Below are 17,582 nucleotides of genomic sequence, written 5' to 3'. Positions count from 1 at the left end.
TCACCCAAGAACCCCAGTTTATATTTAAACTTCATGAGAATAGGGATTTTTGTCTTTTTGTCTATTGCTCACTATTGAGTCTCCAAATTTTTCCTGAACCATAGTAGAAGCTCAATGAGCATTTGTTGGTGAATGAATGAATAAATAAATGAACGATACCATCATTTGAGTAGTAGCTACAGTAAAAGCTAGTTTGTGTGAAAGTGTGAAGTTTTGAATCCAATAGTGAAATGACCCACACATTGATCTTAACTAAAATGGTTAATTCCAATTATTTAACTATTTCAAGAGTCTTTAAATAGAGAGTAACATTTTCCAGTAACACATGCATAAATTTTACAACTAGTAACAGTGTTTAATCCTCCATATATATATATATATATATATATATATATATATATATATATATATACATTTATAGTTATTATGACACTACTGAGTTACCATTTGAGAGATTTTGATTTAAAATTTAAAATGTAAATTTTAAAGGAGTGTGATTACTTTCCTTGTTTAAGTGCTGGACAGCAACAAGAACCACTGATATATTTTAATTTCCCAACTTGAGAAATTCCCATTTGTTTATCAATGGGTAATTCACTTTAAACATTACATGGATATTACCTTCCATTTGAACCTCAACAATAAGATACAGTGCTATATTTAAATTAAGTAAAACCAGGGTGTCACTCTCCTAAAATTGGCATATTTTGAACTATAAAATATGATACATGGATTTATGAAAATATTTTTAATTATTAGGATTTATTTCTATAATTAAATAAAACTTCCACATAAAAATGTATTTGCTTCAGATTTTGAAAAGTGATTTGAAAACATAAGAGCTACAAGACTCAGTATGTTAGATGTGATTTCTGTATCTTAGAACTCTATTGATACATAAACAGAAGAAACTATAAAGTTTCTTCATTCAGTGTTGCTGAAATTTGAAAATATTAAGCTATTACTTTTCTGGTCTCCTAGTGAACTGGGGAATTCAGAATATTTCCTTTTACAGACACTATCAGAAGCAGGAGGCAAAAGATGGCAGCAGTGAGTCGTTCCAAGATCTAATGCCACACATGGTCTTTTAACTGTGTTTTTCAATATTATCTAATTGTGCATTTAATAATAGTATCTTAAGTTACAAATTATTTTAGAAGAATAGGCATCACAAATGTCCCACTGAAATCAGGCACACAGCAAATTAAATCAAAGGAGTCCAGGGCATGACTGGTTTCCTTACATACCCACCTTACCCACCCTCTAAAGAAGTCTGTGGGGACTGCCTATGGCTCATTTCCAAGGATTATAATTAGAAAATAGGGTTTGCCATTGCTCATCTCAAAAATAACTCTAAGAAAACTTTAGAAAAGTATTTCTTAATGTAGATCTATATAGGCATAAAACAGATTTATTTTCTGTGGATAGTATCTATGTACCTATTTCAAATTTAATGCAAAATGTAACTGACCTCCCCTCAACCCTCCCTCCCCTCACGTCCCCATGACTTGAGTTAAAAGATGCAAAGAGAAGTACAGGTTAAAAAAAAAAAAATCTGAGCACAGCTAAGGTGGGAACAGAGAGAAAATCCTTTCAAATGTAACGTGGCCTAATGGATATAGTGCTGCTAATTGGTCTTGTACCAAGTACTCCATAGTAATTGAACTGCTTTTCTGACAACTAAAATAAAAAGTATAGTTCAACATGTGCTGGAAAAAAATGGTCCTGCAGCATCCTTCCTCAATATGGAATCAGCTTCAAACTTGGAGCCAGGCTGGGGGCGGAGAAAAGACTGAGCATTTGCTTTGCTGTCAAAGTCCTTGCATAACCGGCAGTTCCTTGCTTTTATTTCTACCCATTTAACCTAAAACTTTTCTCCTTTGTTCTTTCTTCAAATTTTATTTCAACTTACTCCAAAGTATAATAAAGAATAGCTCTGGACAAATATTCAAGTCGTTTGACTTTGTTGGATAATGTTTTCTGACACAAGAGAAGCACTTTAGTGCTGAGACTCTCAGTCCCCAAATCCCAGTGATTATAATTTCCCGGATTCTGTCATGCCTATCTGGGTCTCAGAAACCAGCTCTGGGGAGGGGTGGTGCACTCAGCCTGCCCATGTCTTGTAAATGCAGGAGGGGTGAGGGCCACCATGACTTCCGAAACAGGTACATGTATGAATCAAGGCCCAGAGATGTTTCATGGCGTGGGTCTTGTTTTGTAACGAGACATCCACCGTTCACTACAGTGATTCTACTCGTTGTATTTCACAGCAAGAGAGGCGTAGAGACGTCCCGAAGGAGTCGATGAGCTGTCAGACCATGGGGTGATAGAAAAACAAAATCTGCAGGCTGGATAAGAAGGCTACAGGGAAGGAACAGGTAACAGTTGCCATTTTAGCCCGGGAGACGGAAAAGTGGAGGAGAAAGAAAAGGTGGCAGAGGAGCAGAAGGAAGAAAGAGGAAGAAAAAGGAGGAAGGGGAACTTATTATTGCAATGTAGTCCAGTTCCAGACCGGACAAGGGTCTTTCTTGCAGGAAATTTACATCCATTCCAGGTTCAAAACCAGAGGGAATTTGCTTAAGGGGAAAGACTGTCCATCCTGGAAAAGTATGTTTGATCTAAGCATTGGAGGTGACTGTGAAATTGGACGTGCGCTGTGGGGAAGACCACGGATATCGTGCTGCTTTGCTCTAGAACCACAGAACTCAAGAACATGCACCTCCCCCCAGCAGCATGCACAGTTAGCCTGCCCCCTCCCTGGCCCCGACGCACACAGAAGCCATTCTAGAACACCCTCGGCCCTGGCCCCTTTGTTTGCAGGCTGACAGCTGCCCCACCACAATTAACTGTCAGCATCATGCACGTGAATGAGGGAACCGGCCTTTTGAGAACCGCTCAACGCGGGGTTCCAGGCCCTCCTCGGGTCTCTTCCAGCTCTCTCCTGGTTCCCGAGCATCCACCCATCTCAGGGCCAGGGTGTGCGTTCCCAAGGATGCTCGGCCCTCTCCCAACCCGCAGCCTCCTCCCCTCTCTCCTGCTGCTGCTGCTGTTGCTGCTGCTGCCGCGAAAACCAGGAGAAGTGGAATGCGCACGGCGAAGCGCCGCGCTCTCGCGGCGGCACTGGGCATGCTCGGCGCCCAGGGCAGGTTTGGGCGGCGGGGCGGACGCTTCCTCACTCGCCGGGCGCCCGAGCCGGCCGCCGAGGCATAGGTGGAGGCTGAGGCTGCCGCACGCCGCGGGAGGAGCGTCGCCCTCGGCAGCGGCACAGGTGGCGCGGGCCGCGCGCGGGGCGCAGCACGGGAGCGCTCGGCGCCGGGCGCCGCGGCGGCCCCAGGCTCGCGCCCGCGGCGGCAGGCGGCCGAGCGGAGCAGCGGGCGAGGCGGCTATTCCAGCTCGGGCGGCGGCAGAGGCGGCGGCGGCGGCGGCGGCGCCCGGAGCCGGGAGGAGCCCGGAGGAGCCCCGAGTCCGCGGAGCCTGCGGAGCCGTGCAGGGGGCGCTGCGCTCGCCGCGCTCGGAGGGGCCGCCGGGCCGGGCGCCGCGCACTCGCGTCGGGAGCCGCCTCTCCCCCGCGGCGCTCGCCCTTTCGCCCCGCCAGCATCACTTGTCCCGCGGCCGCGCTCAGACAACAAAAGCGGAAGATGCTGCAGTTGGGCAAGGTCAGGACCTTGCCCTGAAGCCGGGCGGCGGCGCGCACGCCTTTTCCCGGACCGAGGAGCTGTCGCTGGCGGCGGGTGCATGTTCGCGAGGAAGCAATCGGGCGCCGCGCCGTTCGGTAAGTTGCCTGCGCCGGCTGCCGGGGCCGGGCGCATCCTCCTCCTCGCCACCGGTGGGGGTTGGTCCTCGGCTGCCAGGCGGCTGGCGGCGGCGCCTGCTGCAAGGTCCAGCCAGCCCGGGGAGGACCGCGGTCGCGCCCGCTCTCCTCTCGGAAGACGGTCTGACCGAATGCGGGCCGGGGTTAGTACCTCTCTTGGAGCGGTTACCAAGTGGCTTCTCTGCGTGCTCCCCCTCCCCGCCACCCGTCACCCCCGGAGGAGGCGTATATAGGGCAACACCAACAATACTGCTCCCCGCCACCCTCAAGAACATACTCGTTGCGTTTATGACGCCCCTTAATATACAGGAGAAGACGGGGTGGGGGTGGGGAGGACTTCCCTCCAGTCTTTTGCCCTTATGTTCAATGTCATTACGATGTTTGGCTAAAACAAAATGGAAATACTTAGTCATATGCATCCATGGCCATTTCTTCAGGCTCCCGCTGCTTGCCAGACCCAGAGCCCCTTTGGTCTATATTTAGCGGTTTCCGAGCAAGCATTTTCAGCTCAATTCACAGGTTTCGGGGGCTTCTGCGTCCTGACAATAGACTGCGAGGCTCTGGGAAGCGCCTCCTGAATTCCAGGTTTGGAAAGCTGTGAATATGTACGGGAGATGCGATGCGATGTTCGGGTGATCGCTAATTAATGGCCGAAAGGAAAGCTGCTTTTCTTTTTTGCCGACCTTCCTCTTCTTCTGGTGTGTAATGTGTTTCCATCGATTGCTTCTCAGCTGATTGGAGCCACTACGTTCAGAATTTAGTCGTTAGAGAAGTGGTGCAGCCTTCCTGGTCTGTGTGGTAGGAAAACAGTCCTAGGGATTGTTGGTGTGTGTGTGAGTGTGTGTGTGTGTGTGTGTGTGTCCCACAAAGAACAGTTACTTCCAAAACGCCTAAAGTTGTGGTTCGCTGTCAATGTGAGGGCAGTGAAGGGTGTGGAAAAAGGAAAGAGGGGCAGGTTGTGGTTCCAGGGTGATCCCCCCCTCCCCCCGTGTGCTTCAGTTGAACTGATCTGATACGCTTTGGCTCTGAAAGGTGTCATTAACATGCATGCCTAATGTCATCAAGTAAATACCTTGGTTTAGAAAAGGGATAGATTGTAACCATGGTATTTGGCCTGACATGTATAGATTTTCACTTTTAGCAACTATGTGACAGATTTAAAACGCTGGGAATTTTCTGCAAGGACTTCCATTGAAATAGGGAGGTGCTGAAACTACCTGAGTTACCTCATCGTGTGTCCCCACTTCAGTAGCTCAGGCTGCTGATGGCAGTTCAGTTCATCTTTTTGCTGTTAGTAATTCACCTACCAGATTGAAAGGCTTGGAGCTGTACCACTTCTAGAATCCCAGGAAGTCTTTGATATGACTCATATCAAATTACAGGGATGAAACCCCATGATTCTGGGGGCTCGCTCTATGAGGAGTATGACAGAGGGGCGGGCAGCCTCAAATCTGAACTAGAGTCTTTAAACTGCTTTAAAATCTCTTTACTACATGCAGAATCCATTTGCACTGTTTTGGGGGAAAATGGTCAGTGGCATCCTTATTGGTCTGCGCGTTTCCAAATCTCTGAGCTTGAAGGAAGAGACTGCGTTTGGAGTCAGATGTTGAAATTTGGGAGGCCTGTAATTATACAGCTAACAAGTCTCAGCATTGCAGAAAGACCAGGAGGGTCTCTGCAGCTCCAGCAAACTGAAGAGTGGGATGAGTTTTACCTGTATTGCTTTTGTTTCACCTTATTCTCATTCAGAGAACTTTCCAGGAGCACTTTGAACCCACTATCATGCTTATTGCATTGTTTTAATATAAAATTTCTTTGAAAAACAAGCAACATGTGAAGTAGATGTTCATTTCTCTTTTCACTTTTCCTTGTGCGTGTACTGTTTCGGTTTTAAACGTGATTCTGAAAGGGCTACTAGATACTGTTCTGTGCCTGTGTGCAGGCGGAGAGCAGCTGAGAGGCACGGGAAGAACTACATGTATTGTATATGTGAATTTTATGTCATGCTGTGGACTGGAAATGATAGCACCTGATTGAATGGCAATTTTAATAAGTACATGAGGTTGTGGCTCTAATGAAATTGTCAGTCTTGTGGAAGGGGTTATTTAATTTGGTGTATGTTTGCATAGTTGTGTAACCTAATCACTATAGATATCACTAATATTTTCATTGTAATAAAAGTCGTGCACTGTCAAATTACAGCATTTCCATCAATTTCACATCTTTCAATAGAATACAGGGCAATTCTTTCTCCCAGTAAAATGGTTCATCAGAGAGAGAAAATGAAATTCAAGTGATATTAGTTGGAAAATGCAATTTATAGTTTTCTTAAATAATTTCTAAGGATGGTATCACTTTCATAATGATCTTTAAAATTCAAAATGAAGTTATACAATTCTCAGACACAACATTACTTTTGACATAGAACTGAATATGCAGTGCTCTTCCTGACAATGTTACTGAACCTATTAGTTACTGCTGTGCCTTCCCAAAGTTCTCTTTTATATGGTGTGCATTGATGTGGAATTGGTGACGAGTTCTCCAGAGTAATTTCATCAAAGTTTTCATCAGATTGTCCTTATGTAAGAAAACGTCCAAGTTACATTTGAAATAATTTGTTGTAACTTGTCCATAAAGTCTGGTATACTTTGTATGGGCCAATATATCTGGTTATAACAAGACAGTTGAACTAAAATAGGAACTGTTGCGAAAAGTGTTCTTTTTTCTTTGTCTCATGATTATCAACAGGAGATAGGAACACCCATTTATGGTTGCTTCTCTGTGTGAATGTCATTTTCACTTCTTTAGTGGGAAATTGTTGATGTTAGGTTAGTATCACTTTTCCTAAAAGTTTCAATAAGATTTTTATTTTTAAAAGATGCCACCTAGTTGACAGTACTTAAATTTGAATACCGTAATTCAGAGAGTGGACAAATACCAAAATAAAACGGGCAGATATTTTAAAATCCAGTTCTTCTGTAGAAGATTTCATACCATGGGTCTTTGCCGGCTGATTTACAAGTCAGAAACACACTTTCAATCCAAATTTTTCAGTTGGTTTCCATAATGGTTTTCATTATCCATGTTCCAGAGGTGTCCTCGGGGCCACAGTTCTTTAATGGCTTTGTGATAAGTGTTATGTGGATGTGGGTGAAAAATTAATTTGAGTGGGAATAGTTCATGATACTTGTTGCTGTCTTCAAGTTTATCTGATTTTATGCCAAAGCAACAGCTTTTTATATTAATGTAAAATATTAAACATGTCATAGATAAATAGTTTCTATCACATTGTCTGCCAATCTAGACTACTGATTAAATAAACTGCCTGGTTGGGTTTAATGAATCCAATTATATTCAGAAACAGTACCTCCAACACAGGAAACTCATGGAAGTATTTTATCATATTATGCCTTTAGTCCATGAAAAATGTTGAGACTCATAACAAAAATGTGCAGTTATGACACCTCCAGTTGTTTATCTTTTGATCACATAGCAGCTAAGTGTAATTTCAAGCTCCATATCATGGTTAATTGATTTGTAGGAAATGTCTTAGCTGTATTAGAATATTGAAGTTATACTCTGTATCAATTAGTTTTTGACAAATTGGGAATAATGGCTAAATAAGTGAAACAATGCTTCCCAGAAGCTTTCCATCTTAGACAAATAGCCACCTGTATCCTTTGGCCAGACTCCTGAAAAGTTATCTGTAAAAGGAATTATGTATATTGAAACTTATTCCATTAATTGTTGTCATGCAGGGACTCATGCGGGGTCTCAGCTCCCGCTCCCCACATAAGAACGCAGGACATGGTGAGGCCAAAAAGAAACACCCACGGAGCCATAGCTAGGGGAATCATACCACTATATTCTCCCTGGCGCTGGTGGCTGGGATGGAGACACAGGAAGCAGGAGCCACACTATCCACAAGCTGCCGTCCACTTGTCTCTGCCACCCAATCTCACTTGCTAGCTGCAATCCGCTGTGCTAACTGCAATCCGCTCTTGCTAGCTCAGCCACCATCTTCTTGCTAGCCCCCATTTTGCTGCTAGCATAGCCACGGCAGTTATATTAGTGGCCAATGGCTCACTTGTTATAGCTGACGACCAACTAGCCACAGCTAATGGCCATCCAGTCACAGTTGATGGCCATTTACTACCTGAGTGAGCACCTTTCCACATGAGGGCGAGAGCCTGGAAACTGCGCTCCTGGCTCTGTCCCCACAATTATCATTTCAGATCACAAATGTATTTCTAGAGAATAAGTTGAGTTCTGCCCTACAATGAATAAATTAATATATGAGAATATATATATACACACACGCATGCACACATACATACACATAGAGGGTGACAAAAAATGTATACACATTTTAAGAAAGGAAAACTGTATTAAAATTGTAATAATATATACCGATAACAGAAGATGAATACAAGTCACGTTTGACTTCTGCTATTACAAGAGGTGCTCAAAGTCTTTACCATCAGTGTCCAGACACTTCTGATTATGGTGAACTACTGCTGGAGCAACGTTGACCAAAGTGTACACTTGTATGCATTTTTGGCATCCCTGTTTTGTGTGTGTGTGTATGTGTGTATGTGTATATGGATATTGTGGAGGCAGAGCCAGGAGTGCAGTTTCCAGGCTCTCTGGCCTCACATAGAAAGGTGCTGACTCAGGTAGTAAATGGCCATCAACTGTGGCTAGTTGGCCATCAGCTGTAACCAGTGAGCCATTGACCACTAATATAACTGCTGTGGCTACGCTAGCAGAAAATGGGGGGCTAGCAAGAAGATGGTGGCTGAGTGAGCAGGAGCAGATTGCAGTTAGCACAGCGGAGTGTGGTGGAGTGTGGGTTGCAGATTCTGTGGCTCCTGCCTCCGGTGTCTCCAACCCAGCCGCCAGCGAGAATATAGTGGTATGACTCCCCTACCTATGGCTCCGTGGGCGTTCCTTTTTGGCCTCATCATATCCTGCGTTCCTATGTGGGGAGCAGGAGCTGAGACTCTGCAGGCCGCCCTGCATGACAGATATATATTCTAGTTTAATGCTTTTTTGGATTCTGTTTCAGATAGGTGCCGAGAGGTGGAGAGAGTACCAGTTTTGGGTGGATCCTAGCTCTGTCTCCTCTTAGCTTAGTTCTTGGCTGTTTCTGTGATTTTCAGATTTTAGCTTAGTGTTTTCAGCTGTAAAATGGGTATGGCAAGAAAGAATACCTCAACAGATTGGTTTCAGGATAAAGTACTTGAATGCGTAAGTACATAAATGACTTGTAAATTGTAAACATTTGTAGAAACACAAGCGATATATCTACATATTAAGATGGATACTATGCTCCCTTTATTTATCATAAAAATATGTATATAGGCCACTGCCTTCTGACAAATGGATTTATTCTCACCTTACCTGTATTGTAATATTTATTATGTAGATTAGCATAGAAAATATATCAAATAGTCTACTCTGTAGCATAACAGTGTTTTATGTACTAAAATATATAATAGTTAGCTAAAAGAGAAGTAAATTATATCTCCCAGCACCATTATTAAAAGAAGATTCTAATCTAATAGTCAGAAATGGCAGAACTTTGGTACTGTTAATAGCATTATATTATTATCTTATAATAATATAATAAATCAATCTTAATCTTATATTAAGATTAAATTTTCTACAAAGATTAATATTGTATGAAGAATATTATAGACAGTTTAATAAGCATCACTCTTGGTAAGATCAACTGTTAAACATTTGCTATTTAGTAGCACAGAGCATGAGGCCCATCATAATATAATGTGACAAAGAAAAGAAACCATAAAATACCTAAATTTATTCCATAAAGACAACACCCGCCACACCACATACCTCTCCACCCCACCTCCTACTAAAATCAAATTCTTGAAACAAAATAAAAGTGTGCATCGGTACCTCTTAGATAATAAAATGGTCATTTCTACTTGTCACTGCACTCTTGGTAGTCTCAGTGAAGGACCCAACTCCTCTGAGTTTGCTTATGCCCAGCTCCAGCAAAGTAATTCTCTGATCTTCAGCGACTTGATTTTTATGATAATAATGCTTGGCCGTATCTTAGAAGTTGTTACAGAATGTGACCTGTATAATAGCAGACTCATTTATCTTCAACTGAAAAACATTTTGACAATAAATACGGTTATTTATATTCAAATTTATGTGTTGTTGTGGGAACTGCCAATTATATGTTACAAGAGTAAAATACATGGTCTAATAAAAGACCTTTCTGGATTTTGGATGAAGTGGGCAGGTGAGCCAATTATGTTTGGTTATATGAATGTAAGCGTTACGATTTCTACAAGTTTTGAATGATACGGAACATATTAGTAAATGGGCTGTTTAGTTTATAACATTAGATGATAGAAATAGTTAATTCTATCATTAAAATTAGTAAATACCTTTATCCTGCAGAGGTAAAGTTTAGAGTTTCCTCAGTAATGTTTTTGCTTACTGTGATTATTATAACTAGCCTTAGAAATTTGATCCAATAGATATGAATTAAGAAAAATGAATTTGTATACAGGTTTTATATAATTCATTATTTTGGTTTAGGAGCCACTTCATAATCTTATAATACTTATTGTAATCTTTTCTCATTTAAATACACAACAACATAAACAGCAGAAAGGTCTATATTTAGCTTAAGTTATAAAAGATACAGAAACGTAGATTGTTGGTATCTTTAAAGATCCGAGTAAATATCACCTCTACCAACCCTTCCAGGTTCTAAACAAGTTGAGATATAGGAAGAAAACAAGTATAAAGGAGTGGCCACCATGAGTGAAATGTCAGTTTTGATTAAATACAGCTTGGTGTGATGCCAATGGCATCCCAGGATCTTGGCCTTCTTCCCCTCCCTGCTTCCCTCAGGGACAGAGATGCCCCTGAAACCCAGAGCCCAAGCACTGCTCTCTACGGGCAGGGAGATCTCCAGTGGAAGAAGGAAGATCAAGCTGAGCTGTTTCCTTAATTCTTCAGAGGCAGGGAAAGTGGAAGACTGGAGAGAGGCCACAGGTGTTACATTCATTAAGTTCTCTTCACCTGGAAGGAAGCATCGTGAGTAGGGAAGAAATGTCCCTCATTGACATGGTTTATAAAGAATTCTGGTTGTGGAATTCTGGATATAGTAGCTTGTGCAGTATTTTGCTTAGTACTTGAGCTCTTTAAATGTTTAATAGAATTTTGACACTATATCAGGAATTATCAGGGGAGTGTCTAATGCCCTGGCTGATTTATAGAGAATATGGTCCATAAAATTCAGCTGATTTATATATTACCAACTTTAAAATAACTCACTCTCAGTGTTTTTCCCCTACTCCTCATGTTAGATTTTGACTGCCTGTAATTGGATAGCTTTGGAAGTGGTGAGAATTGAGCATAAAAAGAACAGAGTCAAAATCTGACTTCCCAAACCATATATAAATACTGATCCATGCTACCTTTTATCCATAGCACTTTCTATCGCAGTGTAGATAATTAGAGTTTGGCTGTCATTTAATGTTTTAACTTTTAATAGGAGCAATCACAGACAGTCAATAAGGAAGAAAAAACTGAATTTCCAAATAGACACGATGTTTTATTTGACTCCGAGCATGACTACTCAACCTAAAAAAAGGATCACTTCTTAAAATAAATTTTATTCTTCCCTCTCAAATATTTTATTTGGACTTTCAAACATTAGAGTAACAGAGCAATTATTACCTTCAGTAACACAGAATAATTTAATTTCTGGGAAGAGCAACTTCTTTGGCAGCAAACCAAGTCTCCCAAGTATAAAAGAGCCCAGATTCCGTCTCTCGTCTCTAATACAATCCTCGCTGGTGCTCGGCATATTTTCTTGGAGTCACTGGATGAGGAGGTGGATGAGTTCTCCAGAAAAGCACACAAGTTCAGTGGGCATCACGTGAACAGTTTCAGAGGCAGAAATCGTGAAAGGTGGTACAGATAGGCTGGCGCTTCCAGCGTAGCGGTGACACTGGCTGGAGTTGCGTTGGAAAGAAACATGTGAAGCCCAAAGAAGATGCATAGATATGTCATGGCACCTCTATCCAGAGGACGGTTATGCAGCTATGAGGTATCCTCTCAAAGAATAATCCATTATATAGGAAGTATTCGTGGTACTGAAGGGTAAGAAGAAAGTCAAGGCAGAAAACTATACTGACTGATGCTCAGAATACTCGTACGTACTCACACACGCACCCACACAGATACGAGAGCTCAGCGTTTAACAGAGGCTGTGTTTTGTTCTTTATATATTCTCTTTCCACCAAATATATTGTAGTTGGATATATATTGCATCATTACACAGGAAAAAAAGCATGCCTTTACATGAGAAGAATATTAATATATTTGCTTTGATATAAATTGCATTAATTATCTGGACGCCTGACTGAAAGGCATCATTCTTCATGTGCAATATATGTGTATTACTCGTACTCTAATCAGTGCAATATGTAGATTTTATCTGTTTTTAAATTTGAGAAAGTTTAGCAAGTTGGTGTCTTGAGAACTCTACAGCACGTTAGTGAAACATTCTTTTTCAAAAAATGTATTTCTTTTCAGAAGTAATGCATGCTCATTAAAAGTTTGAAAATATGGAAATGATAAAAAAGAAGCTAAAGTTCATGCATGAACTCAAGCACCAGAAATGACTATTTTTAGCGGAAATGCTAACCCATATGCATTTTTTAATTTAGAAGATTTCTCATATTCTGTTTTGTTACTGTTTCACGTGTAAGGGGGCTTTTAATTGGTATTCATTTTTAGTGTCTGTTTTTCATGCCTTTATATAACATTTACTTAAATGACTTGCTATTTTTGGAGATTGATGGCACTTTCATTTTCTGGCAGTATATATGATGGTGTGATTAAAGCTAAATAGTTTTCGTGAGGTTATTTTCTCTAGATTAAGTCCTAGAACTTGATGTTTTCAACACTGTTGACATATGTTGTCAAATTGTCCTCCAGAAAGAATATATAATTTATGTTTCTTTCAGAAATTCAGGAGTGTGCCAGTTTCCCCATGATTTCAACAACACCGGGTATTATAATTACAATAAAAAAAATTCAAAACAACAAATTTTAATTAGGTAGAGGGAAAATTGTGTTTTCCTGTGATTTAATTTACTTCTCTTTGAATATGACTGAGGTTAAATATTACATAAGTTTATGATGCACTCCTAATTCTTTTGTGAATTGTCTTTTGCACATTTCTCAACTGTTTTTTTTTTCTTTTTGCCTTGTTACTGATTTGTATTACTTGTCTATAGTAATTTTATTAGCCTTTACCATATTTTATCCATTCCTTATTTTGTTCTTCTTTTTAAGGCATAGTTCTAAAGCTTGTAGTTAGATGTATACCCTTTTCCTAGGGCATTCTTCTTTAAGGGAGCATTCCGTTGCTCCCTGATTTCGTGTCTCAGAGGTAAACACAGCAATGGGGCAAGCGATGGAGGGAATAGCTTCATAGTTGCATCTCAACTTGACTGAGATCATATCTCAACTTTTCCATTTCCTTTCAGCAAGTGGATAAGTTACTACTGAGTGTCCTTGTTGATAGAGGGGAAGCAGTAATTCCCGTGTCTTCAGGTTAGTGTGAGGGCAAATGAAGAGCCTATGGACTAAATACATGGCAGATAATCTAGTCTGTTAGTGAACCTCAAACACCTTAGCTGTTTGCACGGTTAAATAATGAAAAGACATACCCTTTTCTGGAATTCTGGCCTTTGCTTTCCCCACATGATGCATAATTACTCACCTGGGCAGGCTCAGGGACCTCTGTGTGAAAGGCCAGGTGTTTGAAACAGTCCTGGGCTCACAGGTGGAAGCTCTTTTTGTCTTCTATTGTCACTTTGCAGTGTGGCCTCCGGTTGTGCCTTACCTTGTCTGCGTGTTTCAAGTTCACTGGGAAGAGTAAATTGGGAAGCCGTTCTTAGGCAGTATATGCTTTTCTATATCATATACACATGTGCATATATATATATATATATATATATATGTCATATATATATGTCATATATACAATGTACATAACCACATAGGACCATGCTTCTCCCCACCCCCACCCATATTGGTAAGCTGCCCCTTTTTATCATTGATCATAATAAAATCCTAGGACAAGAATTGGCACATGGTAAACACATTGTGAGCTACATGTGTGCTTTTGTTTTCAGTGTCAATGATTCAGGAACTAAGATTTGTTTGTTTGCTTTTGGTTTGTTTGGGGTTCTGGGCTCTGTGGTGCTGTGGAGGGAACGTGGGGTTAGTTAGGATTCTGAGTTATGCGATCCAAACCATGCTTGGTACTGGCTTTCTCTTTGTGACCTTGCGTCTGTATCTGTTTTGTCTTTTGTTCATTGGGATCAAAATTCACACTTTTTTCTATGAATGAGAAATGATAATTCACATTCGTCTCCAATACTCCAATACTTTGTGAGGCATAATCATAACAAGCATTTACGTATAAAATATATTCCCTGGAACTTTTGATGTGCTTCAAAAATAGCATTTTGTTTTGTTTTTGAGTTAGAATCGTAGATTTTTCTTGTCTGTAAAACTAAATCTCTGGCCTCCAATACTAATGTGGTTGTAAAATGTCCAATGGTTATAAAGACAAGCCATTGAGTATCACCAAAAGGAAGAATTCTCCTTTATCCATCCGTGGAAGGAATTCCTATTATTTCTATACCATTTCAAAAATTATATCATACCAAATTGGCTCAAAAAACTTCCCTCTGTTTTGTTTGTTTGTTTGTTTCTGCACAAATATTTGCTGCTTAAAAAGGGAGTAGAATGAAACCCTATTATTCCTCCGAGGTTTAAGATGGTACAAATGTCCCCAGAATATTATTTTCTCTCCTAGTGGGCTGTGGAGTCTGGCGCCCAAAAGGCTTTATCAGAACAGTTTTAGAAGTGTGAACCATCGCTGGCTTCCATTTTTTGAGCATGTTTCCTTAAATACTTTGAACAGAATTTCAGAGAATTCTTACCACTCTAACTGTAGCCTGCTAATAGGAATAAATCGTGTAAATCATGTAGGAAATAGCAACTTGAATTTCTTCCCTATTGTCAAAATTTTTGAAGGAAGTACAGAAGGGAAGTTAATATCCCATATTGAGTGTTGTTTCTTAGTGAGGAGCAAAGTTTTAGGCACTAAGAGGAGATGCTAATCATGGTTTTACTCTCCACTTGTAGCAGTTTCAGATCCTTTTCTTGTATAAATCGAAAGTCTTCTTTCTGAAGCTGAGGGCAGGTCACATGATAAATTGTAGAGTGCATCCATGTTTCCTGTTTCTACAGTTGGATAGATCTTAGCTTGCACATGTGAACTGGAGAGAGAAGGAGAGAGTGAGAGAATGGGGCAAGAAGATGGCACTTGCTTGGAGAAACTGACACTTGCTTGGATGATGGGTGACATCCCTTCTCCTTCTGCAAATACAGACCGTGGGCACAGATGCCTGAGTATGGTCGGGTGAGCTCTGATAGAGGGGGTGGGAGTTTGGTTACCACCTGGTAAAAGAATTGCAAAAATTTTAAGTGAGAAGGAGCAGGTGACTTGAACTTGTTTTGGTAACAGGACTTTTTTAATGGGCTAGTTGATTGATTGATCATTGATCAATACACTTAGTCAATACACTGAGCTGAATATCAGTTCTGAAGTAGCAGTACCTTATAAATAGTAGCAAACCACATGCTACTCCATGGCCACATAATCCTGCTCCCCTCGAAGTGGTTTAGCCATTTCCCGTAGTTGAAGGATGCATATGTCTATCCTTCTCAAACTAGGATTTCAAACTCAGGTGGCCATGCAGCCTTATTTCCCATCACATCCCTAAAATTCTTCCCATTCTCCTATGTGTCAGTTCTATTAAAGTGCATTAATTTGTACTTTCTAATTGTTTTGTTTAGTCAATAATGTTGTATAGATTATATAGGGTGTCAGATGGGTACTAGACTTATCAGGGGTACCAATTCATTCATACACACACACACACACACACACACACACACACACACGGTCACAGGATGTAAAGTACAGCCTAGGGTATATAATCAATGGTATAGTAACAGCTATATACGATGTCAGAGGGGTAATAGTAGTAGTAGACTTGGAGGAGGGTGTAAATCACTTTGTGAAGGGTGTAAATGTCTAGTCATTATGTTGTTTTGTACACCTGAAACTAATATAAAAAAATAAAATTAAATTTAAAACAATGTGTTAATTGCTGCTAGGACTCAAGCTCTTTCAGTATTAAATGTAAACAATTTACCCAGTGTAATAACATGAGTATATATGGCTTCTTCCTGGTGGCATGACAGATTATGCATTTAACAGTAGTGCAGTTATACCTACCGAATGGCAGGTGACACACAGCTGCATGTGGGACAACAGGGTGACAGACTGATAAAGTGCTATCTGGAGTTGAACAGGGTGTGGGAGGAAATATAAGCGAAGTTATTCTTTTGAATTTTATAGCATGTTAGTCGTTGCGAGTGCTGTCCTATATTTTATGTTTTCAAAGAGAGGATCGGAATTTTGAAAGTGAAGAGTAACAGATTTTTGAACTCAGAGTAGCTTTTGTCGTGTTCGGTTATTCTCCCAAACTCCTTAGGTGATACTCACCTGAGTTTAAATAAACACACTGTTCCTTGCAGTTATTAATCATTCTAGTTAAGTGACATGTGGCGGGTCCAGGACTTGGTGGCTAGATGAGTTTTTTAGTTTTGACCTGAAGACAATGCTCTTGAACTCAGCTATTTTTACAGTTTCTGTCAATGTCCTTTATGCTTACACAGCTGTGTTTGGTGCCTATCGCCTTCCCTTCTTCTTACTTTTTCGGGTGAATTCCTTGTGGACTCTGATGTAAAATTCCATTTCACATTTGTACATTATCATTTTTCAATATGTATGCCATGTATTACATTAAATCAGTGCCCATAACTATAGGCATAATTTAATTTTTCTGCTGAACAGTTTTTGTATCAGTAGAGCATTGGTACTATATGGTTACTGCTGATGTGTCTTTGAAAATAGATATCGCCAGTCATTTGGCAACAGGTATGGCTGCTCCTCTGTCCATTACAAGGCACTGAGGAGGGCAGTTGGGGCAGGTGGGTTATCCCTGTACATGCACGTGGTACTCAGCACTTTGCAGTGATTCTCTTGGCACGTGGAAAAATTTGCCGTCGTCATATCAAGAAGCTAAGCTGCCTATGCATAATAAGCTCAAAAATACAGATGCAGAGTGAGGTTTCAGGTGTTGTGATGTGCAGAGATGTGATGTTACAGAGAATATCATTATGTCAGAAGAACGCGTGAAGGCGTGTGTGAATCAGCAGGAGAAGATGATAGAACATTGTGACAGCAGGTCTATAGACTGCTCTGTAGAACTGAGTAGATAATTGAGTAGCGTGCAGAGTGGCATAAATGCTACCCAAATCCAAATGTAAGAACGTGCCACATTCCCCTCAGTCACAGAAATGAGAGAAGCACGTCCCATGGCTTGTCTGTTGAGATGCTGCAACCTAACTTTGGTTTCACTCAACGAAAACACTGTAAAAGACTCAGTCAGCTCAGGCTGCCCTACAAAACACCATAGACTGAGTGGCTTTAACACATACACTTATTTTTCACAGTTCTTGGGGCTGGGAAGTCGAAGATCAAGGTTATCTGCTGATTTAGTTCCTGGTGAGGGCTCCTTTCTTGTCTTGCAGACGGCCGCCCTCTTTCTGTGTCCTTAATGGCCTT

General features: G+C 41.0%; 1 protein-coding gene across 4 annotated transcripts in view; it reads left to right on the top strand.

Moving 5' to 3' along the window:
* Nucleotides 1-3,531: 3,531 nt before the first annotated feature.
* Nucleotides 3,532-17,582, top strand: part of CTNND2 (catenin delta 2) — an 831,455-nt gene continuing 817,404 nt past the window's right edge. For 3 of the 4 annotated variants that reach the window (XM_088796434.1, XM_074329071.2, XM_088796433.1), the window contains exon 1: nt 3,603-3,772. In XM_088796434.1, the coding sequence (XP_088652560.1) occupies nt 3,736-3,772 (37 nt within the window). In that variant the 5' untranslated portion in view covers nt 3,603-3,735. Of the gene's footprint in view, nt 3,773-17,582 lie in introns of all 4 variants that reach the window. The other variant, XM_074329072.2, reaches the window with a different exon arrangement.

Source organism: Rhinolophus sinicus, chromosome 3, assembly GCF_057876585.1.
Source record: "Rhinolophus sinicus isolate RSI-liver-muscle chromosome 3, RSI-T2T, whole genome shotgun sequence".
Lineage (NCBI taxonomy): Eukaryota > Metazoa > Chordata > Mammalia > Chiroptera > Rhinolophidae > Rhinolophus > Rhinolophus sinicus.
This window is presented reverse-complemented; position numbering and strand designations above follow the sequence as displayed.